Genomic DNA, 25,697 nt, shown 5'->3' with positions numbered 1-25,697 from the left:
TTAGCTACCGCTCACCGCTCGTCTGCAGGCTTTATTTGAATGGAAAACTTCCACAGCAGGCAAAAAAAAGCTTTTTGCTAAAAAAAAGATTCAGAGCAGAAGTTTTTTGCACTGCATTTTAAAATGAAAACATATTGCATTTATTTACAATTAAAGACACAGAGCAGGAGTTGTGTTACTGTTTTACATCCACAGACACACAAGAAAAGAAGCAGGCAACATGAGGTCAAGTTATGGCAATTTTATTTGTGCATTTCAGTGCATGTATTTAGATTAGAGTTTTTAAAAAACAAACAAACGTCCCAAGAAGAAGGATGGGGTGAAAGAAAGGTGGAGAGAGGAGGAAGAAACTATTGAGATGCTGCTGGGTCAGTTCTTTCTCAGCAGTCTGCTCCAGAATCCCCTCCTGTCCTCGCCTTGCTTTTCTTTTGCCTTCAGCTCTTTTAAGGTTTTGTTGAGCTGCTCCTCGGCATCTTTAAATTTTTCTTTCAGCTGCTGTTTGGCCAGTTTCGCTTTGTGTTTGAGGAGCTCTTTAGCTTCCTTTTTGTGCTTTCGCATTTCTTTAAGTGCGTCTTTGCAGTCTTTCTTGGTCACCGCATTCTTGGTCACCGCTGGGAGACTTCAATGCTCCATTGCCGAAGCTGCTGCATTGAGCTGCGGCCGCAAGGTGGTTGGTGCCTGCCGTGGTGGTAAATCCCGGACCCAATGGTGGACACCAGAGGTGAAGGGAGCCACCAGGCTGAAGAAGGAGTCCTATCGGGCTTGGTTAGCCTGTGGGACTCCGGAGGCAGCCGACAGGTATCGACAGGCCAAGCGGAATGCGGCTCGGGCAGTGGCTGAAGCAAAAACTCGGGTGTGGGAGGAGTTCGGAGAGGCCATGGAAAAAGACTTTCGGACTGCCTCGAAGAGATTCTGGCAAACCGTCAGGCGTCTCAGGAGGGGAAAGCGGTGCTCTACCTGCACTGTGTATAGTGCTGGTGGAGCGCTGCTGACGTCGACTGAGAAAATTGTCAGGCGGTGGAAGGAATACTTCGAGGACCTCCTTAATCCCACTGACACGTCTTCCGAGGAGGAAGCAGAGTCTGGGGATGAGGGGAATGACCCGCCAATTTCCGGGGGTGAGGTCACTGAGGCAGTTAAACAACTCCTTGGTGGCAGAGCCCCTGCTGTTGATGAGGTCCGCCCCGAGTTCCTGAAGGCTCTGGACGTTGTAGGGCTGTCCTGGTTGATACGCCTCTGCAATGTTGCGTGGAGATCAGGGGCAGTACCTGTGGACTGGCAGACCGGGGTGGTGGTCCCCATCTTTAAGAAGGGGGACCGGAGGGTGTGTTCCAACTACAGGGGGATCACACTCCTCAGCCTCCCTGGAAAAGTCTATGCCAGGGTGCTGGAAAGGAGAGTTCGTCCGCTAGTTGAACCTCGGATACAGGAGGAACAATGCGGTTTTCGTCCTGGTCGCGGAACACTGGACCAGCTCTTTATCCTCTCCAGGATACTTGAGGGTGCATGGGAGTTTGCCCAACCAGTCTACATGTGTTTTGTGGACTTGGAGAAGGCATTCGACCGTGTCCCTTGGGGTGTCCTGTGGGAGGTGTTGCGGGAATATGGGGTGTCTGGCCCATTGCTACGGGCCATTAGATCCCTATACAACCGTTGCAAGAGCTTGGTTCGCATTGCCGGCAATAAGTCGGACTCGTTCCCGGTGGGTGATGGGCTCCGCCAGGGCTGCCCTTTGTCTCCGGTTCTGTTCATAATTTTTATGGACAGGATTTCTAGGCGCAGCCAAGTGGCGGAGGGCTTTCACTTTGGTGGCCTCAGAATCTCATCTCTGATTTTTGCGGATGATGTGGTTCTGTTGGCTACATCGGGTGAGGGCCTCCAGCTCGGACTGGAACGGTTCGCAGCCGAGTGTGAAGCAGCGGGAATGAGGATCAACACCTCCAAATCTGAGGCCATGGTTCTCAGCCGGAAAAGGGTGGAGTGCCCACTCTTGGTCGGGGATGAGTTCCTGCCCCAAGTGGAGGAGTTCAAGTATCTCGGGGTCTTGTTCGCGAGTGATGGGAGAAGGGAGCCGGAGATCGACAGACGGATTGGGGCTGCAGCTGCAGTAATGCGGACGCTGCACCGGTCCGTCGTGGTGAAGAGGGAGCTGAGTGTAAAAGCGAAGCTCTCAATTTACCGGTCGATCTACGTCCCTACCCTCACCTATGGCCACGAGCTGTGGGTAGTGACCGAAAGAACGAGATTGCGGATACAAGCGGCAGAAATGAGCTTCCTCCGAAGGGTGGCTGGCCTCTCCCTTAGAGATAGGGTGAGAAGTTCAGCCATCCGGGAGGGGCTCCGAGTAGAGCCGCTGCTGCTCCACATCGAAAGGAGCCAGCTGAGGTGGTTCGGGCATCTGACAAGGATGCCCCCTGGGCGCCTCCTGGGTGAGGTGTTCCAGGCATGTCCCACCGGAAGGAGGCCCCGGGGCAGACCCAGGACACGCTGGAGAGATTATATCTCTCGACTGGCCTGGGAACGCCTTGGTGTTCCACCGGATAAGCTGGAGGAGGTGGCTGGGGAGAGGGAGATCTGGGCCTCTTTGCTTAGGCTGCTGCCCCCGTGACCCGGCCTCGGATAAAGTGGATGAAGATGGATGGATGGATGATGTTATAACAAAAGCTGTCACCAACACAATTGTCCCAAGTGCTTTTTTTAACCCTCTGATGCATGAATTATGAAAGCCTTGGTCAAGATTTTTTTCTTAAGTGCTTTTATTCTTCTCAGGACCTGAAAAAATTAATTTATAAAAAAAAACAAAAAAAACAACAAACACCCAGCACGCCCCTGCGGGCGGTTTATCCTTCAAGCTCGGTCCTCTACCAGAGGCCTGGGAGCTTGAGGGTCCTGCGCAGTATCTTAGCTGTTCCCAGGACTGCGCTCTTCTGGACAGAGATCTCCGATGTTGTTCCCGGGATCTGCTGGAGCCACTCGCCTAGCTTGGGAGTCACCGCACCTAGTGCTCCGATTACCACGGGGACCACCGTTACCTTCACCCTCCACATCCTCTCGAGCTCTTCTCTGAGCCCTTGGTATTTCTCCAGCTTCTCGTGTTCCTTCTTCCTGATATTGCTGTCATTCGGAACCGCTACATCGATCACTACGGCCGTCTTCTTCTGTTTGTCTACCACCACTATGTCCGGTTGGTTAGCCACCACCATTTTGTCCGTCTGGAAGTCCCACAGGATCTTAGCTCGGTCATTCTCCACCACCCTTGGGGGCATCTCCCATTTTGACCTCGGGACTTCCAGGTTATACTCGGCACAGATGTTCCTGTACACTACGCCGGCCACTTGGTTATGGCGTTCCATGTATGCCTTGCCTGCTAGCATCTTGCACCCTGCTGTTATGTGCTGGATTGTCTCTGGGGCATCTTTACACAGCCTGCACCTGGGGTCTTGCCTGGTGTGATAGACCCCAGCCTCTATGGATCTTGTGCTCAAAGCTTGTTCTTGTGCTGCCATGATTAGTGCCTCTGTGCTGTCTTTCAGTCCAGCTTTGTCCAGCCACTGGTAGGATTTCTGGATATCAGCCACCTCCTCTATCTGCCGGTGGTACAGGGGCCTGTCCTTCCATGATGGTTCCTCGTCTCCCTCCTCTTTCTTGGGTTTCTGCTGCCTGAGGTATTGCCTGAGGTATTCACTGAGCACTCGGTCAGTTGGGGCCATCTTCCCAATGTATTCTTGGATGTTCGTTGTCTCATCCTGGACTGTGGTGCTGACACTCACCAGTCCCCGGCCCCCTTCCTTCCGCTTAGCGTACAGCCTCAGGGTGCTGGACTTGGGGTGAAACCCTCCATGCATACATACAAGACCCCAGGTGCAGGCTGTGTAAAGATGCCCCAGAGACAATCCAGCACATAACAGCAGGGTGCAAGATGCTAGCAGGCAAGGCATACATGGAACGCCATAACCAAGTGGCCGGCATAGTGTACAGGAACATCTGTGCCGAGTATAATCTGGAAGTCCCGAGGTCAAAATGGGAGATGCCCCCAAGGGTGGTGGAGAATGACCGAGCTAAGATCCTGTGGGACTTCCAGATACAGACGGACAAAATGGTGGTGGCTAACCAACCGGACATAGTGGTGGTAGACAAACAGAAGAAGACGGCCGTAGTGATCGATGTAGCGGTTCCGAATGACAGCAATATCAGGAAGAAGGAACACGAGAAGCTGGAGAAATACCAAGGGCTCAGAGAAGAGCTCGAGAGGATGTGGAGGGTGAAGGTAACGGTGGTCCCCGTGGTAATCGGAGCACTAGGTGCGGTGACTCCCAAGCTAGGCGAGTGGCTCCAGCAGATCCCGGGAACAATGGTAATTTACCGTTGCCATTTTACAGTTATTAACTGTAATTTTTATGCACATTTCTTATAGTGCAGTTTTTATCTCTCTCCTACCAAAACTCACTGAACCAGCAGCAAAAGAAGATCCAAACTACGCTTCACATTTGATAAACATCGTCATGAACTCCCTCTGACTTTCACTGCTCTACTTCCAGCACGATAAAATTCACACTTCATGCACAGCTCTCTCTCTCTGTACTTCAAGAACAGTTTCTCATCTCAAATCTCTGTTTTCTGCATTAATCATTCGCTTATTACTAGGGGTGCAACGATACACAAAATTCACGGTTCGGTTCGGTTCGATACTTTGGTGTCACGGTTCGATATATTTTCGATACAAAAAAAATTTTCATGCCTTTTTAATTTGTCATTTATTGAAATTATAAATATATATTTTAACTCAAAAGTACAGTTTTTCAATTTAATGTTGCTGAAACAAAAGTAATTAAAAAAAATAAACATATCTCAGGGCTCTCAAAATTTCAAAATCCCTGGTAGCCCTTCGGGCAGGGACTCTTCAGTTTTTGGTAGCCCAAAATAAATGTAAGTAGCCCGAATAAAAAAGAGAGCAATTTTTTGATTGATGTTTTGTTTCTGTTACAATATTATACATTAAAGTATAATATTGTAAAGGAAACAAAACATTAATCAAAAAATTGTTGAAAAACAAATTACAACATTGTATAAAAATGACAATCATCAACTCAAATACTTGGTTCTAATTGAACAGAAATTTCTATGAACTTGTAAGAACTGTGTAGGACATGAATCAGTCTGTGTCAGATCCTGAATTTAAAATTTCCACTGAAGTCACGGGTAAGAGACAAGTGGAACCAAGATCGAGGCCATTTGCTGTTTGAAGTTTGCACAGACTGCTGCATTGTGCCAGTGGTAGTTCACTCTTTGCAACATAGTAGCTGTTCTAAACTGATTTTTCAGGTTTATTTTTAGGATGTTATTTGCAATTGGTGTTTGTTCTGGGAAAGATATTGCAGACTGAGCAATAATGCATTTCTTGCATTTCTCATGGGTTCTATTGGGGGCCTTTCTTAAAATGACTGGTCCCAGTAACAAAGGCGCTTGTCGACTCAGAAATCGAGAGAAAATCAACAACACACCCGGCAGAACATTATGTTATTTACACGGGTGCACATAAGTGGTCCGCAGGTGCCGCATTCGCTGTCAAAATAAAAGACGCACCAGATAAGAAGTTGCAACGCACGTTTGCGTCCATATAAAAAGCACTGTTTTTGTCCGCTAGAGTGGGATTTTCACGACACATTCCGCACCACATCTCTGTGCGTTCATCATTTGTTTGAAGCCAGCTCACCTCCTGCAACCACTTTTCCGAAAATACACGCTTCTTTTGTGGTTCAGACTCCTTCTGACATTTGTTTGGAGGTGGAGGAACACCAAAGTAATTGCTTAAAGGAGCTTGCTTCTTCGACATCTTTAAGAGTTCTAAACAAATGTCTGTCCTCCAGAAAATCTTATGTATGCAAACACGCGTTGCAACTTCTTATCTTGTGCGCGTTTTTGTTTTTTTTTGTTTTTTGACAGCGAATGCGCACCTGCGGACCACTTATGTGCAGCCCTGGTTATTTAGCTCGTCATATTGCAGCCACAGAAATTATTTTGTCCATGAAACCATAAAGCTGCACTTTCTTTTTGCCTTATAGTCTGATTTGTCATAACTTCTCCGTTTTGTGGTAAGCTTTTCTTTGGCTGTCACTTCTTCACCCTGACCTGTCTTATTTGGCTCAGCAGAACTAAAATATATATCCTGCTGCTTTTACACACACACACATAACGCTCAGCGATTCTCTGCGCGATCAACCTCTCACATGTTTAAGCTGCGGGAGATTTCACTTGTCATGTTTGCATAGTAAGCTAACGATTAATAAGACGATGTCAGAGGAATTGGTGCGCAAATTATCATCACTCACCAATCAGTGCTGTCGCTGTCTATACACAGTTCGCGCGATTGCAAAGTGAAAGCAAAAAAACAAGCGCAAATTCAAACGCGACTTCAATATGTCACATATTGACAGTGGCTCACCGATGCCAATGACATAATTACCCAGCTACATTTCCGAAAGAATGCAAAAGCATTGACATATATTTTTCCTTCCTGCGATAGGCCGACGGGCAGGGCAGAGATAGATTCTGGTAGCCCAACTGGAAAAATTTTGCGAGCCCTGTATCTGATTGAGGAATCACTCATCTTTGGAAAAGAGAGTTTATTACAGAGAAATGGCTCTTTCCAAAATAAAAGCTATACTATACGCTTCTTCTGGGCTATATTCTCAGCAGCATATTGTAGCGGGTCAGGGCTGTTCGGGGTTCTGTTTGTACAGTTATGTTTTGTTTATGTTGCCATAGTGACGGGTGACGCCCTCTCGCTGCGACGGTGTGTCCTTCCAGGGTCAGAGGGCGCCCTGTGTGTTGTTGTTGTTGTTGCTGTGCGGTTGCCGCGCTGAGCAGTTAGCTAGCGGCAGTGTTCTTCTGCAGATGTCAATAAACGGCTGTGCTCCCTGGCTAGCTCACGGGAAGCAAGACCAAACGACACCTCCGTCTCCTCCTTGTCTGAGCTCGCCACAATATTAAACATATCAGGTCCCCTTAAGGAGAATCATGTGCTAACGGCTGTCTAAATGACTCGGGTAAAGTTTGTAGCATGCATGCTTGTTGTTTTTGTCTGCTTCCACTTGTCTTTGCACTAGGATGCTGTCGGAGTAAATGTGCAGTCATATTCGTTGTGTTCCCACTAGTGCTGTCAGCGTTAATCTCGTTGAAATGACGTTAACGCCACAACACGGCAAATCTCCGTTAACGAGCTACCCCTGATCGCACCGTGCGTGGGGCTGGACGGCCAACACGTTAACGAGCTAACTGCGCTAACACACTAGTTCCCACCCATGTAATTGAGCATTGCGTGGCACATCCAACATACTGTTTTACTTTAGTCCATGACGCGCATACGTCACATGAAAACCAAAATAATTCCAAACGCCAGATCTGAATGAGGGTGGGGGAGGTCCATGTTGCAAGGAGAGCTTAACTTCTGTCTTGCTAGCTTGCCCTGCGCTCTTCCTTCTGACTATGCTGTCTGTGTGGAGCGCTCAGTGGATCTGCGCTCGACAGTGCAGCCTAGGCGGACTAGTCGAACGCAGATCCACTGAGCGCTCAACACAGACAGCATCGTCAGAAGGAAAGTTGATAAAATAAATTACAAATTTTGTATTGTTCGATACATATGCGTACCGAACCGAAAGCACTGTATCGAATGGTTCAATATATATACGAGTATCGTTGCACCCCTACTTATTACCCGTCAGTCTACCGTTGTTTACAGCGCTGTCGGCTGCTGTCTTTTTTTTTTTAAAACTTTACTTAAATGACCTCGGACAAGAAATCCTAATTTCTGCCGTTCAATACTGATGAAATTTAAACTTTTTAAAATTATGCAAACTTGCAGAATATTTTTAAGGTTACCTGCTATAAAAAGCCAGGACTGGAAAATCTCTTTCATGTTTTTCTGTTTTATCCTCAGTTACTTTCACACAAAGGCATGTGCTGTGATGCTCACACCTCTGATGAAGTCTCACAGTGTCAGTACTGATAAATGATCAGAACTATAATATTTCTGACTGTCTGAGGCTAAATCCAATCAAATCGGGACCTCGTGAATTGGAATCAAATGGATTATAGAAATCAGTGACGATACCCAGCCCTAGTGAGCAGCCTAGGCCCGGCAGAAGTGGAGGTAGCTGTGGGTAATAGTAAAGATGAAAAGAACTATTGATAACTTTTTGTTAAGGCCTGATCCGTCTGAAGTTCATAGCCAGCTCTGACACGGAGCCATCAATCTCTGAGCGTTGAAAAAGCACAGTGTATCCAGAAAACACATTACAGTATATGCTGCGATAAATGCACTGCCCAAGTGTCCCCTCTAACACTGCCTTTCAGCAGCAGGCAGCAGCAAACAGGTCGTCAGAGGCCGATGTGATGATTAAGTTTGACATTGTCTACAATATTGCCAAAGAGTGCCAACGCTCTTTAAGCACAAGCACTTTTTCAGTAACTTATCTTTCTTGTAGAAATGTGCTCCAAACAAAGAACTTTGTGTTGACAAGATTGTTAGTTAACCATTTACAAATTAATAGTGTCTGTATGGACAGCAATTTCCCCCCAAAAAGTGCACATGTAAAACTGTGGTTTTAAGCAATGTGGTTGAAAAATTTGGGTGCGCCTAACTGGTGCTGGTGCGTCTCAGAAAAAAAGAAAGACGCACCAGTGCAACCACAGCAAAAGGTTAGTCTAGAGCCCTGGTGTGGCAGATAAGTTAGACAGGAATTACAGGACTCTTTGCTTTCTGAGAACTGCAGTTTGCTCCACCTTCTGAAATGATGAAATAAGCCGTCTATCAGGTGACACAGTTGTCTGTGGGCACTGAGAACTGGCTAACATCTGCTAAATGAATTTAGAATATAACACTCATGGGGAGTGTAATAGTCTAGCTTAGTTATAGCACAGAGGCTAACAGTAGCCTGGCTAACAATAGGCAGATTTCCACACATAGTCAGACCCTCTCTGCACGCTCACTTTGAGACAGCAAAATTTACCTGAAGAATTCTAGAAAACAAAAGCACAGCACAGGGTTGAGACAGCTTTGTTAAGAATAAACTTATATGGAGGACGGGGCTGTGGCCCCCCCACACCCTCTAGCAGATCATTACATGAAGGAACCTTTAAAAAAACAAGCGCGTCCATGCTCACAGGTGTACACACGGGTGATCACACCCGCAAACTACACCCTTTTTGGCTCCTACCTCAAAGCACACTGTGTTCTGTTGATCTTATGTGCTGCACAATAATGTTAAATATTTAGTATTTACTGTCATATTCCCATATATCATTGTGATGTTGTTTATTCTATTACTCTTGTTCTCTTCTGCTTGCTTTCTTTTTTCTTTCTCAGCAGGTGACCCAGGTGATTGATATATGCATTTTTTTTTCTGCTCATTCTGTTGGTTTTTGTCTTTTGCCCTTCTCCCCCGTCCCTCTTCTCAGCTGTTTCTCTTTCCCTCTTTCTTTCTCCCCTTCTTTCCTCCAGTCAAGTCTGTCCCGTATTCAGTAAGTGAAAATAAAATAAACAATAAAAGGTGAATCAAATGGACCATTACGGCAAGGCTGGGATGGTCAATTTGGTAAAGTAAATCCGTTGGGCATCTTTCTTTGCCTTTAGACAACAATTCTGATGCAAAAGAGCCAAACAGGACAGGCAAAAAAAAAGAAAAAAGAATAAACTTATAAAAGTTTAATAACTAGATTTACTCATCACTTCTACAAAAATAAATACATTCTGGTCTATATTTACACACATGTATTGCTTAATCTGTGTAGCGGACCACCAGGGGACTCCACTCACACCCAGCGAGAAGGGAAATGGGAAGAATGATGTTTCTGGGTTCTAAGGGATGTTTTGCCTCCTTGTGAAATCAGTTTAGTAAGCTGAGAATAAAGTTGGAGAGAAATGTGACGAGCTCTTGCGTCGTCCTTACATACCTCCACACCTGGATATTAGGGATGCAAAAAAAGAGTAGTTCTGAATATCTCTAAAGATTTGTTAGCTTAACAACCTTGAATGTTTGTTCCTGCTTGCTTTGATTTGACCTTCCGCTGTTGTGTGGAGAGTGCGCAATAGTTAGCAATAGAAGAGTCATTGTTTGGAAGTACTTGCTTCTCATTGGGTGAACACAGAGATAGAGCTGATCTTAATTTCTTTCATTCAAATACAAGCAATGAGAAAGAATGTTAAACAATCGTTTTTATATCCAAACACGTGCCTTAGTTGACTTTTTTGAGTGCAGGCCGGTCAGCCTTTAATCATCCCATTCTTCATCCATTATTTGTCTCGACTCAGCCAATGTGGTTGTGTTGGTCGCTCTGGCACAAACAGCACACACAAACTGGTCCCACAAGTGTCCATGCAGCGCTCAGCATAGCGGTCTCTACATCTGTACTCCTTGACCCTGTGATCCAACTGCTGTAGGCAGAATCTGGACTCAGTGCTGAACATAACATCCCTCCACTTTTTCAGCTTCCAGTGGCATGTTGCTGACACCAGTGCAAACAGGCCTGAGTAGGAAGGGCAGTCATGGCAGGCCTCCTGGCAGCCCTGTGAGGCCAAAGATTGGCTCAGTGTAGTCTGTTCTGGATTGTCTGACTGTGGGCCATATTGTCCTGCAATCCTTGACTGCAAATCTGTAGAAGACTGCCTACAGGTCCCAAGTACTGACACAGGGAGGAAATTATCTTCTTGGGACGCAAACGTCACAGCCTGTCCCTGACATCTCCCATTGGAACTTGACCTTTAATTTGTAGATGGTACTAGGGCTCACTCCAAATAATGCAGCAACTTATTTGTTGGAAGAAAATATTGAAGTTGCCCTGTGGCATTCGCCCTATCCACATCAGTCAAACGTGGCAGACACCACCTGACCGCTGTAGCAGGGTCCATGCTCATAGATCCTGACAGTCAGGCACCTGATTGTCAGCCCATGAGGTACTAGAAGCTCAAAACATGAGCCAAAAATTTGCTGTTTTGTAGTGGCAGAGAAGAGCTGGCAATTTTTTTATGGGACCAACCCACAAATGTGTCCCTGTTAATAAAATAAACAGGCTTTCCAACAGTGTAAGATTTAATGCCAAGAAGCATCGTTACAGCAAAGACATAATTGGTCAAACACACTTATTTTTACATGTCAAAATGACGCCAGGAAGAGGACGTTCAGTACTAAAGGTCACGGAGTAAAAATAAACATCACAATTAGGTATTTACATAATCTGCCATTAATCAAATAACAGCATGAAAGGTAATAATTTCAGACTCTACATGGCCACACAAAAGCCCGAGCAGCGGTGGAAAACATTTCTTTTGAACATTTATACACGTAACCAGGTGCCTCAGCTTACTGGCTAACAAGGATTGTTTATGTTCTGTATATCATGTCCCAGTCTCGGTAATGGAACTAATAGACTAACTGCAGCTTTCTTATAAGAGGTATTTATGTACAATTAGCTCACCTTAAATTGTAGGTGAAATAAATAAAGGTGAATATTAACGCACATTCACACCACTGCCCCAAAGTGCCGCCTTCCTCTTTTCCGTTTACAGATTTAATCCTTAAAACCATTTTTAAGGCTCGCGCAGCCGTGTTTGTACCTAACCGCGTGCGGGATGCAGGTGGGACTGTTCTTGGAAATGGCAGGAGTTGGCAAATATGTTTGAAGTTAGCGTAAATACAACCGGAAATGATGAATGTTGTAGCTGTATTTAGGCTTAAAACAAATTGTTTAATTAATGATAAACTACAGCAGGAAATACAATGAAATCTGAAATTTTTATTAGACTTATTACTATGGACTTTCTTATTTTGAAAGACGACACCGGAAGTTGTTTTAAATGCGTATTCGTTTATTATACGGGTCAACAACTGCTGCTTTACCAGAAAGCAGAAGGTGATCAAGTAACGTAATTTGGCGATGTGACATGTATGTCAGCCAACCTGCGTACGGTTGAAAAGTTTTCAGTGTGTGTTGTCCGCTGTTTTAAATGGTGCTGCGGTAAGGAGTGCTGCAGTCTTGTAAAAGGTGAGTTATAGTCGGAGCAGTTAACTACTTGTAGCGCATGAGAGCGAAGTTTTGGTGGAGCTGCAAGCTTCCCTACTTTGCTAGCTAGTAGCTTACCTTTTCTAGCCTGCTAAAGTAATAGAGCGTTGGCCACACCGAAATAACGAAGCCAACGTAAACTCAACACCTTTTCATTCACTATAGTCGCATCTGTTCAGCAACACTCGCGCCATATTTACGGTTTCAGGCTTCAGCGAGCCGCTTTGAATGTACACTTAAGTTAGCAAGCTAAGCTATCTGTTAAACTTCCCTGTTCCGCTCGCTAGTCAAGTGCCAAGGATGTAAACATATGGCTCTGTCGATACCACCGCTGTTCTCCGCTCAGTTTGACTCTTGTTTTTATTTTTTAAACACACGCTTTGGTTCATTATCTTGTCGTCCACGTCACATTGGTTGGTAATACAAGGCAATGCCTCAGTGATAAATTAGTCATATGTTTCTTAGAAAGTTCCAGTCAGACTGATTTGGGGGTGTGAGCTCATATTGTTTACATCAAAGATGTTTTTCTTTTTTAATGTTGTCATTTTCTTTGAGGAAAATTGGAATCGTAGTTTTTACTTATTTTTCGGGAATGCATGCCCCAGAGTTGTTAACAGCTCATCTGCATAGCTCATAAAAACTGTCTGATTAGCAGTTTCATGGTCAGATAAGGCCTGTTCCTTTGTTGTGCCAAAAACTGATTGCCAACGTTTTTTTTTCCATGTGTGATGTCTTTACTTATGTTGGTAAGTAGACTTAAGTAAACAGGATTTACAAAGTAGTTATATAAAATTGAAAAATTACCTGTTCTTTAAGTGTTTTTGTGTATTATTTCACCCATATTATACATTTGGCCATCTAAAATATCTTTAGAGAAGTATTGTTATATTTGTTGCAATTTCTGACAGACCTACCTTGGAAAAAGTCATTTTTAATGTCAATGAGACTTTTATTTTTTTAACTGAGTAAATAAAGGATGTATAAAAGCCAGTCTGCCAAAAACTGATTGTGCCTACTTCATATCATTCATGAGGGATACATTTGACACATATTTCATATGTTGTAGGCCAACAAAATATTTTTAGCAGTTTAAATATGGGCAGTCACTTACCGGGAATCATTTTTTGGCAGTAGATCACTTTTTGACACAACACCTTCATTTGGTCGCTATATAAGGTAACCCATATCTGGAGTTGAATGCACTTTTGAACTTGCTTTTCGTATCTTTACATTGGTACTTTTAATTTGAAGTCCAAACATTTGTCAGTGCAAGTGAAGGAGCCCATCATTAGGGAGAATGAAGAACAGATAAACCTATGAGAAAGGCAGATAAAACTTTAAGAGTGGCCAAATCAGCGATCTGGTAAATTCTTAAAAAAAATAAATGCATTTGGCACCTCAGCGAATGGCCTGGAAGGCCTGTGTGGAAAATCATCATGTATATTTTTTTTTAATACATTAAAAAAAAAAAATCATCATTTCCGTCACACTTAAAGGTCCCTTTTTACTCCTGAGATGGGAAGATCTAAGATTAATTTTGGTTTAAACATTATTTATTTTCTGTCAGAGGTTGAACATGAACATACATAAATCAACTGTAATGTATTACTACTGTATTTTAAATAAATAACAGCGGTGTATGTATAATAAACAAAATTATTTATTGTGATTAGGCAAAAGTTTCATGTGTTTCAGAAGAACACCAATGAACCGGAAAACGGAGTATTTTGGTCTGTTCCAATAAAATAAAGTAGCTATTAAACAAAAAATCTGATAGTGTATTGTTTTTGGTGTAAAAACAGCTAGTTTGAAGTTGCTGGGGAACAATTCCACAAATAGATAAAGGAGGAAAAAGAACATATTTTGTCTCCTCAGTAGAAGATCAATAACTCTTTAAACATAAACAAAACAGACACTCCAGTTAGGGCTGGGCCATATTATACCGTTCACGGTAATACCGGTATAATGTTAGGCAACGATAGGAAAATGAAATATCGCGATAGAATGGGAGTAAAACGCGCATGCGCAGTGCCTTTGTTTTCATACGCACATGGCCGATTGTTGAGTGAAACAGATGAACCAGAATTGGTTTGTAAAAATGGTGCAACTTCCGTGATGTGGAACTGGTTTGGTGTTTGTCCGTCAGATACACGACAAAGCACATTTTTTTGCAGAACATGCAAGCGGCCGTCGTTATTGTCATATTTGTCGGACTAAGATGCTCTTAAATCTGGGAGTAATCTGGGTCCTAAACTCCGTATTCTTCAGGTCAAACGAACACTGCAGCATCACTGAGAGTTAAAAACTGTCTCAATTCTTTCATCTTTAATAAAACGATCAGCATTGCTGCTTTACCAGGTGTAACTATGAAGTTTAACTTCCAGGCATCCATGAAAACAAAATTTATTACATTTAACGGAGTTAGAAGTTAGCAGGAAGCTAGCGGAAGTTAGCTCGCTAGTTTCGCTAGTTACCTAAGCATGATATAGCATGTTCTGACTGAGAGATTTCTGAAAAAATTCAAACGTACAGCTCTGCTATCACTTCCAACATAAATGAAGACAGGAAACTAAACAGCAGTGACGTTTGTAGGGTTACTGAAGTTGGGCTAGCTGGTATATAATGATGTGCTACCTGATCGCTAGCGACACAGCTATGTTAGCATAACATAAACAGTGAAGCTGGAGGACGAACACTAACACTTTTCCACTTATAAAAGTTAACGTTAAAGTTCCTAATAGTTAGAGACAAATGCAATTGCATGGCAGGATGCTGTAAACGGACCAAACTTCAGTCAGGAGAACAACTGAGATAATCCATCCACAATACGAGGTTAGTCATTAATATACTGCAACAACATGGGAATAGAGCAGCTGCCAGAGAATTCAACATTAATGAATCAATGGTACAGAAGTGGAGGAAACAAGAAGAATGAGTTTAATAAAGTTTGATTTATCTGACTGCTTCGTTTCGCTTAATGTGCCTTATAATCCCGTGCACCTTATGGTCCGAAAAATGCGTACTGCACACTGCAGTTTAATGTTGCAAAGCACCTCTTTTTAACTTCAGTGGATATTATACATGGTTATGCTCAGGATATGTCAGCCCATTTCTACTGGAAATGCCTTTTGGTTAAACTTTCAGCAAGGAATTTACATTTGCACTGTTAAATTTTTATAAAGCTTTAATGTACATAAAAACCAGCTTCTTGTTTAAGTGAAAATAAATGGAAGGTTGTCTTTTTGCGCTAGTAATGTTGTGCAGTTGTATTTTGTCTCGCATCAATTATATCGTCAGTTATATCGTTATCACAAAATTTCAAATATATATCGTGATAAATATTTTTGGCCATATCGCCCTGCTCTAACTCCAGTTATTCTCCAAGGGGAACAGAGAGAACATAAAGTGTGGTTAATGACGTGGGCAGTGAGACTCTCATATGGATCCAATGTTGTAGTGAAAACAGCTGTTCAGCAGCGTCTCTAGCCTCCATGTGTGTGGGGAAAAGCCCAGTGAGAGAAATGTTAATGATCACAGAGCTACGCAGGTCAGTTACTTTAATGAGCTGCATAAAGCCGATGTTTGCGATTCTTGTCTTATAACGGCGTTACCTGGCTTTGGGGAAACAAACTTCAGTCCTAACATACCACTGTGTAGCAGCCCAAACATTAGGAACATTAGCTGCCGGTTGCTCCTCCTCCACTCTCACAGGGCTCCAATTCTACTTCAAACACATGAATGATTTGTGCAGCACTATTGTCGTTGGGCTTTCATGTTGTCTGTCAAAATAGGGATGGGATGGGCTCTATTGACTATATATATTGACCATGTTTTCTGAATAATTATTTGGTTTTATCACCCAGGTCTAGACACTGGCATGAATGTGAATACAGAACATTTACAACAAGGTGCAAACCACTGGTTACACTCAAGAACAGGAAGGGTGGATGCTACTAGATTACTTGTATAATGCAAATGGATAAGCATAGCAAAGCATACCACAACAGCAACGTAAGGGTGTCTAAGAAATGTGATATTCTCCCATGGCCAAGTCAGCCACCTGATCTCAACCCAGTAGCGCATACTTTTCAGTTACTGTGGTCCAAAGTGAGGGCAGAGAGACCTACAGACAAGCACAGACTGGAAGTGGCTGCAGGCCTGACAGAGCATCTCAGAGACTAAGCATTTGATGTCCATGGGGCTTAGGGTAGTCACTGACTGCTTGTTCACCCAAGTAATGAACCTCATCTTCAGTATTAGCGTGCTTGTTTGTCAAAGCGTTTTACTTTTTATCCTCTGGAAGTTGGAACTCTTATAAAAATACTTTTGTCAAACCCCCTTGAGTGACTCAAGTGCAGTCTTTCAGTCTGCACTTGAGTCACGTCATAATTGTTTGATTTAAAGTCCACTGCTACAGTGTACAGAGGCAAAATAACATGGAATGTATTATTGTCCAACTTATGGACTTAACTCATATTATTTGTAGGATATATTTTTTGCATTTCATTGTGTGAAAATCAGTAACGTATCTGTCATATGGCATCAGCTGATATTGTTTGCCTAGTGTTGCTCGCCCGGTCCTCTTCTGTCATTATTGTGTGAATGCCGTGATCACCAATTTTGCTTCCCGGGCTGAGCCATGTTTTAGCTCAGTGAGATGAGCAGCTGTTCTCAGAGTGGGAGGCCGGGGTTCAAATCCCGCTTATGGCAACATTTTTTTCAGTTAATAGTTCAACCTTTTCAGATCTTTTCAACGAGAATGTCAGCTTCTTCACCACTTTTCAGCATAATTTTCAGTGTTTTCACCTCTTTTCAGCACAAATTCCAGATTATTCAGCTAATATCAGCACAAACGTCAGATTCTTTACCTCTTTTCAGTTTCTTCAGCTCTTTTCAGAAGTTTGATTTCCTTGAGCTCTTTACAGCCAAAAGTTTAAATGTTCAACTCTTTTTCAGCACAAATTTCAGTCACTTCTTCTCTTTTCAGCAGTTTTCAGCTTCTTCACCTCTATTCAGCATAAAGTTCAACAACTTCACCTCTTTTCAGCAGAAATCTCAGCCTCTTCTTCTCTTTTCAGTATAATTTTCAGGTTCTTCATCTCTTTTTTTGCTGAACATTCTGCTTCTTCACCTCTTCTGAGCACCATTTAGCTTCTTCCGCACAGTGCACATTTTTTCTCTCATCATATCTTTGTTTGAGACTAGAACTGGTTTGGCTCAATGGGTTGAGCAGCCGCCGTGAGATTTGGTGGCAAAGGTTCGAATCCTACATGTGACATTTGCTGCACATCTTCCCTGCTTGCATGTACTCTGCTTTATTGACGCTGCTTGGTGTACCCTTTCAAAGACAGCCATTTTCAGCAAAGACTCCAGCTTCTACACAGTGTTTTTTCAGCAGGTTCTCCTTCTGCTGTTTTCAGATTCCACTACACGGCATTCACACAGCAGTTTTCGCAGGAAATGCAACTTTTTCTAGTTCTTTGTTCTTCTACCATATTCTAGTTGTTCCAACCTTTGCTGGTTAACTCCTCCCTCAGTTTTCAGCCGATATTCACCATTCAAACTTTAAACTGTTCTGCTCCTTCTGCTAATGCCTGCTATATCTTTTGGTGCTCATAACTTTTATACTTTTTGAGATATTAAGCTTTTTATGCCATTTTTTTGGCCCATTTTGCTGAATGGGACCACATTATCAGTTAACACTTCAACTGTTTAAACTCTTTTCCACACATTTTTCAGCTTTTTCACCTCTTTTTAGCAAAATTTTCAAAAGTTCCAGCTTCTTCAACTGTTCTCAGCACAAACTTCAGGTTCTTTACCTCTTTTCAGCAAAAAAATTCTGCTGGTTCACCTCTTTTCAGAACAATTTTTAGCTTTTTTTCACCTCTTTTTAGCACAATATTTAGTCTCTTCTGCTCTTTTCAACACGATTTTCAGGTTCCTTATCTCCTTATCTTTTTGCTGAACATTCAGCATTTTCACCTCTTTTCAGCATAATTTAGCTTCTTCTGCACAGTGCACATTTTTTTTCTCTCATCATGTCTTTGGTTGAGACCAGAACTGGTTTGGCGCAGTCGGATGCGCAGCTGCCGTGAGATCTGGTAGCAAGGGTTCGAGTCCTACATGTGACAGATGCTGCACATCTTCCCTGCTTGCATGTAATCTGCTTTCTTGACACTCTTCATTGTACCCTTTCACATACAGCCATCTTCAGCAAGCATTTCTGCTTCTACACCTCTTTTCAGCAGATAATTCTGCTTTTCAGCTGTTTTCAGCAGATTCCACTACACGGCATTCACACTGCATTTTCGCAGGAAATGCAACTTTTTCTAGTTGCTAATTGCTGTTCTTTTCACTCTGTCTAATCTGCTGACCTGGCCTTTTTTCCTCCTGTGTTCCTGGATTCACAGGATAACCATGGCAATGTGGATCCAGGCCCAGCAGCTGCAGGGTGATGCCTTGCACCAGATGCAGGCCTTGTACGGCCAGCACTTCCCCATTGAGGTGCGGCACTACCTGGCCCAGTGGATTGAAGGCCAACTCTGGTATGCAGAATTACACCAGTCTCTTTCCAGTCCTGCCCAACTTTATTTAGATGGCACATTTAAAACGGCAATATTAACCAACGTCATGTACATAAAATAGGGTCACACACACGATACTCAGTAAATAAATAAATAAAAACTAACTGTAATCAGTGTGTTTCTGTGTGTGTTTATATAACAAACCAGACCTGGATCAGTGAGTGGTGTTGGTGAAGGCTGTGCATTCTATTAACAGTTTAAAAACAATGGTACCGTTCACAGGGACTCAGTGGAGTTGGATAACCCAGCAGAGGAAACCAAAGCCAAGCGTCTGTTGGATAATCTGGTGGCCGAGCTCCAAAAGAAAGCCCAGGTCCAGGGAGGAGAGGACGGCTTTCTGCTCAAGATCAAGCTAGGTCACTATGCTAGCCAGCTAAAGGTACGTGTTGGCTACAAGAAAAATGATGGTGTGTTACTACTGGAACCTTTGTCCCAACATTTCCCTCATATATTTTGTGTAAACTTGTGCTGATGTTGTTTAGTTTTTATACAAGCACATCTCCACAGCTCAGATCTAGACCCTGGGTCGTGTTTATTAAACTTCAGTCTTTTCTAATACGGCTGAGGAGAAGCCCTCAGATTTTCTTGTCTACATGTGTGTTTGGGTTGCAGAACATTTAGCTTCTTTCCTGTCGGTTTGTCTTTTTTCATTAATGTTAATCTAATGTTCTGATGTGTGCCGGGTGGCGGCCAGGAGCGGAGGCCCTGGCGGACTGACCCCCGGCTGCCAAGACTGGCAATAGGGACATGGAATGTCACCTCTCTGGTGGGGAAGGAGCCTGAGTTAGTGCGTGAGGTTGAGAGGTACCGGCTAGATATAGTCGGGCTCACCTCTACGCATGGCTTGGGCTCTAGAACCAGTCTCCTGGAGAGGGGCTGGACTCTGTCTCAGTCTGGAGTTGCCCCTGGTGAGAGGCGGCGGGCTGGGGTGGGTATTCTAATATCCCCTCGGCTTGCTGCCGGTACGTTGGGGTTTTTCCCGGTGGACGAGAGGGTTTGTTCTCTGCGCCTTAGGGTCGGGGAACGGGTCCTGACTGTCATCTGCGCTTATGCGCCGAGTGGCAGTTCGGAGTACCCAGCCTTCTTAGAGTCCCTGGGGGGGGGGTGCTGGAAGGTGCTCCACCTGGAGACTCTGTTGTCCTGCTGGGAGACTTCAATGCTCACGTGGGTAACGACAGCGAGACCTGGAGGGGCGTGAACCCAAGCGGTGCTTTGTTATTGGACTTCTGTGCTAATCACAGTTTGGCCATAACGAACACCCGGTTCGAACATAAGAGTGTCCATAAGTGCACGTGGCACCAGGACGCTCTAGGCTGTAGGTCGATGATCGATTTTGTAATCGTATCACCAGTCCTGTGACCATATGTTCTGGACACTCGGGTAAAGAGAGGGGCTGAGCTGTCAACTGATCACCACCTGGTGGTGAGTTGGATCAGGTGGCGGGGGAGGACGCTGGACAGACCTGGTGCACCTAAACGCGTAGTGAGGGTGTGCTGGGAACATCTAGCAGAGGCCCCAGTCCGCGAGATCTTCAACGCACACCTCCGGCAGAGCTTCAACAGCATTCCGAGGGAGACTGGGGACATTGAGTCCGAATGGACCATGTTCAGCGTCTCCATTGCCGAAGCTGCTGCATTGAGCTGCGGCCGCAAGGTGGTTGGTGCCTGCCGTGGTGGTAATCCCCGAACCAAATGGTGGACACCAGAGGTGAAGGGAGCCACCAGGCTGAAGAAGGAGTCCTATCGGGCTTGGTTAGCCTGTGGGACTCCGGAGGCAGCCGACAGGTATCGACAGGCCAAGCGGAATGCGGCTCGGGCAGTGGCTGAAGCAAAAACTCGGGTGTGGGAGGAGTTCGGAGAGGCCATGGAAAAAGACTTTCGGACTGCCTCGAAGAGATTCTGGCAAACCGTCAGGCGTCTCAGGAGGGGAAAGCGGTGCTCTACCTGCACTGTGTATAGTGCTGGTGGAGCGCTGCTGACGTCGACTGAGAAAATTGTCAGGCGGTGGAAGGAATACTTCGAGGACCTCCTTAATCCCACTGACACGTCTTCCGAGGAGGAAGCAGAGTCTGGGGATGAGGGGAATGACCCGCCAATTTCCGGGGGTGAGGTCACTGAGGCAGTTAAACAACTCCTTGGTGGCAGAGCCCCTGCTGTTGATGAGGTCCGCCCCGAGTTGTAGGGCTGTCCTGGTTGACACGCCTCTGCAATGTTGCGTGGAGATCAGGGGCAGTACCTGTGGACTGGCAGACCGGGGTGGTGGTCCCCATCTTTAAGAAGGGGGACCGGAGGGTGTGTTCCAACTACAGGGGGATCACACTCCTCAGCCTCCCTGGAAAAGTCTATGCCAGGGTGCTGGAAAGGAGAGTTTGTCCGCTAGTCGAACCTCGGATACAGGAGGAACAATGCGGTTTTCGTCCTGGTCGCGGAACACTGGACCAGCTCTTTATCCTCTCGAGGATACTTGAGGGTGCATGGGAGTTTGCCCAACCAGTCTACATGTGTTTTGTGGACTCGGAGAAGGCATTCGACCGTGTCCCTTGGGGTGTCCTGTGGGAGGTGTTGCGGGAGTATTGGGTGTCTGGCCCATTGCTACGGGCCATTAGATCCCTATACAACCGTTGCAAGAGCTTGGTTCGCATTGCCTGCAATAAGTCGGACTCGTTCCCGGTGGGTGATGGGCTCCGCCAGGGCTGCCCTTTGTCTCCGGTTCTGTTCATAATTTTTATGGACAGGATTTCTAGGCGCAGCCAAGTGGCGGAGGGCTTTCGCTTTGGTGGCCTCAGAATCTCATCTCTGATTTTTGCGGATGATGTGGTTCTGTTGGCTCTATCGGGTGAGGGCCTCCAGCTCGCACTGGAACGGTTCGCAGCCGAGTGTGAAGCAGCGGGAATGAGGATCAGCACCTCCAAATCTGAGGCCATGGTTCTCAGCCGGAAAAGAGTGGAGTGCCCACTCTTGGTCGGGGATGAGTTCCTGCCCCAAGTGGAGGAGTTCAAGTATCTCGGGGTTAGGGCTGCCACGATTAGTCGACTAGTCACGATTACGTCGACTATCAAAATCGTCGACGACTGATTTAATAGTCGACGCGTCATTTGAAGCTTTGTAAGATCCCAAAAGCAGGAATAAGTAGCAGGATTTAAGAGTGTAATAACGGACTGAAACAGAAGATGGCAGCACTGCATGTACAAGGATGCCAGCTGCCGTTAAACCCCGAAGAAGAAGAAACTGTGTCCCAGAATTCATAGCGCGGCCCAGCGACAACAATGGCGGCAGCTAGTTAGTTTTAATATTACTCTTATTATTCTTTCTGGGTCACAAAATAAACGTTTAACATATTTTCAGGCGAGAATGTAGCTGTGTAAACCTCAAATATCTGCTCAGTTTATCAAGACACCACATATTTTCAAAAGCGCTCCGACGTTTTCGGAGGCGTCTGTTACCCGCTAGCTCGATAGCTAGCCGGGGGCCATGAGAGCACCGGACTCCCGGCAGATCGTTTTCAAACCCACCGCCCTACTCAGGTTAAACATATACAAGTCACTTAGATAACTTAAAAATGTTATTGTTTGGCTTTTTTCAGTATTTTATTTGTTCCTGAGTAAATCGGCTGAGTTTATTAAACTCCACCGAAACAATCTGCACATTTAATTAGAATTCAATTAACTATCATCTTGTCTTTATTTTTAGTTAGCACAGACCTTAAACACTTAAAGCTGTAAGCTAATGATAGTTATATAAGAGCAGATGCTGCTGGTGCAATAAGCTGTACTTTTACGTTCAATGGATGATGATCTGATTAGTCGACTAATCGCAAAAATAATCGGTGACTAGTCGACTATCAAAATAATCGTTTGTGGCAGCCCTACTCGGGGTCTTGTTCGCGAGTGATGGGAGAAGGGAGCCGGAGATCGACAGACGGATTGGGGCTGCAGCTGCAGTAATGCGGACGCTGCACCGGTCCGTCGTGGTGAAGAGGGAGCTGAGTGTAAAAGCGAAGCTCTCAATTTACCGGTCGATCTACGTCCCTACCCTCACCTATGGCCACGAGCTGGGGGTAGTGACCGAAAGAACGAGATTGCGGATACAAGCGGCAGAAATGAGCTTCCTCCGAAGGGTGGCTGGCCTCTCCCTTAGAGATGGGGTGAGAAGTTCGGCCATCCGGGAGGGGCTCAGAGTAGAGCAGCTGCTGCTCCACATCGAAAGGAGCCAGCTGAGGTGGTTCGGGCATCTGACAAGGATGCCCCCTGGGCGCCTCCTGGGTGAGGTGTTCCAGGCATGTCCCACCGGGAGGAGGCCCCGGGGCAGACCCAGGACACGCTGGAGAGATAATATCTCTCGGCTGGCCTGGGAACGCCTTGGTGTTCCCCCGGATAAGCTGGAGGAGGTGGCTGGGGAGAGGGAGGTCTGGGCCTCTTTGCTTAGGCTGCTGCCCCCGCGACCCGGTCTCGGATAAAGTGGATGAAGATGGATGGATGTTCTGATGTTTAATAGATGATTGTGTTTAAGTGCACACTGACTGTTTTCTGGCTTCTTACATCTTAAGTTACAATGTGTATATTTCTTACTACAATACAGCATCTTTATGAAATTGGTAAGAACAACAGCTGCTTTAGTTTTAGGTTCCAAAGCCTTCTTGGAGACTATATATGAATTGTGGTCAGGAAGTTCCAGGAACAGCCTTTAAAATAATCAAAAGCATGACCTGAATAAAAGTAAAGACCTTCTTCTTCTTCACCTCCTCACAATTTTCAGTACAGCTGTGGTTTTATCTCTGTGTACAAGTCTCATCATGCTCAGTTGTCCGTGTCTCTGATGACTGCTCGATGTTCTACGGTCTGTCAAAACTGTTATTCCTGAGCTTGCACTTCATTTTCAGGAAGTATTAGAAAGAATGACCTAAAAACAGCTGATGATGGAGTTATCTGAACATATACAAATGTCCTCAACATAATCAGTACCATGGCTCGCTAGTGTTAATGCTTTATACTGTGGACGCTGTCCCTTTCCTATTGGTGGAAAAATGCACCACGTCACGAAGCATTTGGTTACTGAGAAAAAGGGAGAAGTTGTGGGAGCGATGGCAAAAGTAAGAGTGGCAATATCAGCAGCAAGTTTTGAGATTTTAGAAATTTAAGACATTTGGCACGTTTGGAATGTTGTGTAGTCATTTTTGTGTGTCAACACAATAATACGACAAAAGCAGACTGCAGTGTAAACGCTTCCTTCAGGTAGACACAGGAGTGATGCGCCCTCGTGTTTGTCAGACATGTGATGTGCTTCTGTCTTGACAGGAGCGATTCCTGATTGATCTGCAAATAGTTGTGCAAAAACCACAGAGGCTGCATCTTAATGTAAACAGTTTTTAAAGGTGAAATAGTCAAAATGGTCAGTTATACCCTTGACCCCACATTGTCTGGATGGTAGTATCTGTATATACCCGTACATACTTTTCATCACTGATTAATAGAGAATAACTTTACCTCCATTTAAGAGATGCAGGCTTTTGAACTGAGCACAAATAACAAGCTAGCTGGTGTCTTTCCTGTTTAGTCCGGACGACGCTGCAGCCGCGTTTGTCAGTAAGAACGTCAAATTTCATTTTGGCTGACCTCAGAACAGTTTCCCACTTTGCCTCAGTCCATTTTAAATGAACTTTGGCCCAGACAAGACAGCAGAGTGTCTGCTACTACTTCTACGACTACTTCTGAAATTCAATTCAATATTGAGTTTCTACCTTGACCCTTGCACACAGAGATTTCTCCAGAGTCTTTGAATCTTTTGATATCATCACTGTAGATTATGAAGACTTTGATAGCACTATATGTGTGTGTGTGTGTGTGTGTGTGTGTGTGTGTGTGTGTGTGTGTGTGTGTGCTGCATTTGCTCGTCATGTGAGCTCATATACAAGCTGAAGCAGAAAAAGTTGTGACACCTGTTATCCTGTTATCTCTGACTCGAGCGTCAGGTTTTGTCAAACCAGTTAATTCAAAGAAGCCTTGCATGTGTTCTCAGAATGAAAGATGTGTATAATAACTATTGTAATAAACTCAGTTTGGGTTTATGCATATAACATTAAATTACATCAATGACCACATAAAGAGGCTTTATGCTGTTAGGTAAAGACCCAACAGGAGAAAACTAATCAGTCACACAGTCTGAGAAAGCACTCTGACCTGTCCTCCAGCAGAGCCAGGCCCAGGGAAGGGCAGCTATCTGCCACGACCATGGAGGGTTGAAGAGGTTGAACTGGCATTAGTTTGTTGAGTTTGTATGCTTAACTCTGTGTCTGGAGTTTTTTGTTTTTGGTGGGTTTTTAATGTGTAGTTAAAAGATTTTGGATCTTTCATGCATATAAAATATTTAAACGATAATGTCAAAAATCAAGCCTGTATTACTTGATTCATGCCTTTGCTTATATTAAACTACACATAAAGAACGTTGCATCCTGATGTGATTAAGTGTGTGTCTGTTTTGTAGAGCACCTACGACCGTTGTCCTCTGGAACTGGTCCGCTGCATTAAACACATCCTGCAGTCAGAGCAGAGGCTCGTTCAAGAAGCTACAAATGTAAGTCGAAGAAATTGCTGCGTTAATACTGCAGGAATCAGGGTTGTGGGTAGGTTAGGAACCATACATAACAGCTACAGCTTTTGTCTATCTGGCCTGTTGGAGCTTGCTAGGCTGCATATACCAACAACTCGGAGCACAAGAAGAAACAAGTCCTCCTGAGTAGTAAGAGGATACGTATCCCCATTTGTTCTAGATATAGGGGCAGGTTGATAACCACGGTGGAGCCCAGAGGGAGCAGGAGGACGGGAGAAGCTCACAGTGTGGAGTGCCTAACCTCAGTCTTTAAACCAGCATGTTTGAAGTTACCAGGTTAATGCACAGTTCAGTTGCCAACTAATAATATGTGAAAGCGCTTCTCGCTTTGTTTTGGTCATCAGTATGTTCAAGATGGAAATCACGGCAAAAGACAGAGCAGAATGATACATGTGCAGACAGTTTGACTGTGATATGAAAACTTGACAGTCCAGGGGTCGATTGATCCGAT

The 25,697-nt window shown here is 44.7% G+C and overlaps 1 protein-coding gene across 3 annotated transcripts in view; it reads left to right on the top strand.

The window, feature by feature from the left end:
• LOC146702493 (signal transducer and activator of transcription 5B-like) overlaps nt 1–25,697 on the top strand; it is a 101,178-nt gene that overhangs the window by 33,687 nt on the left and 41,794 nt on the right. For 2 of the 3 annotated variants that reach the window (XM_085465400.1, XM_085465398.1), the window contains 3 exons: nt 18,468–18,602; nt 18,864–19,020; nt 25,121–25,210. In XM_085465400.1, coding sequence (XP_085321526.1) covers nt 18,475–18,602; nt 18,864–19,020; nt 25,121–25,210 — 375 coding nt within the window. In that variant the 5' untranslated portion in view covers nt 18,468–18,474. Of the gene's footprint in view, nt 1–11,843; nt 12,040–18,467; nt 18,603–18,863; nt 19,021–25,120; nt 25,211–25,697 lie in introns of those variants that run through there. The other variant, XM_085465399.1, reaches the window with a different exon arrangement.

Source organism: Copadichromis virginalis, linkage group LG8 (genome assembly GCF_057382275.1).
Source record: "Copadichromis virginalis isolate Kocher_CV1m ecotype Utaka linkage group LG8, C_Virginalis_male_GT1.1, whole genome shotgun sequence".
Lineage (NCBI taxonomy): Eukaryota > Metazoa > Chordata > Actinopteri > Cichliformes > Cichlidae > Copadichromis > Copadichromis virginalis.
The sequence above is the reverse complement of the archived record's forward strand: the minus strand, read 5'-3'. Positions and strand labels throughout refer to the sequence as shown.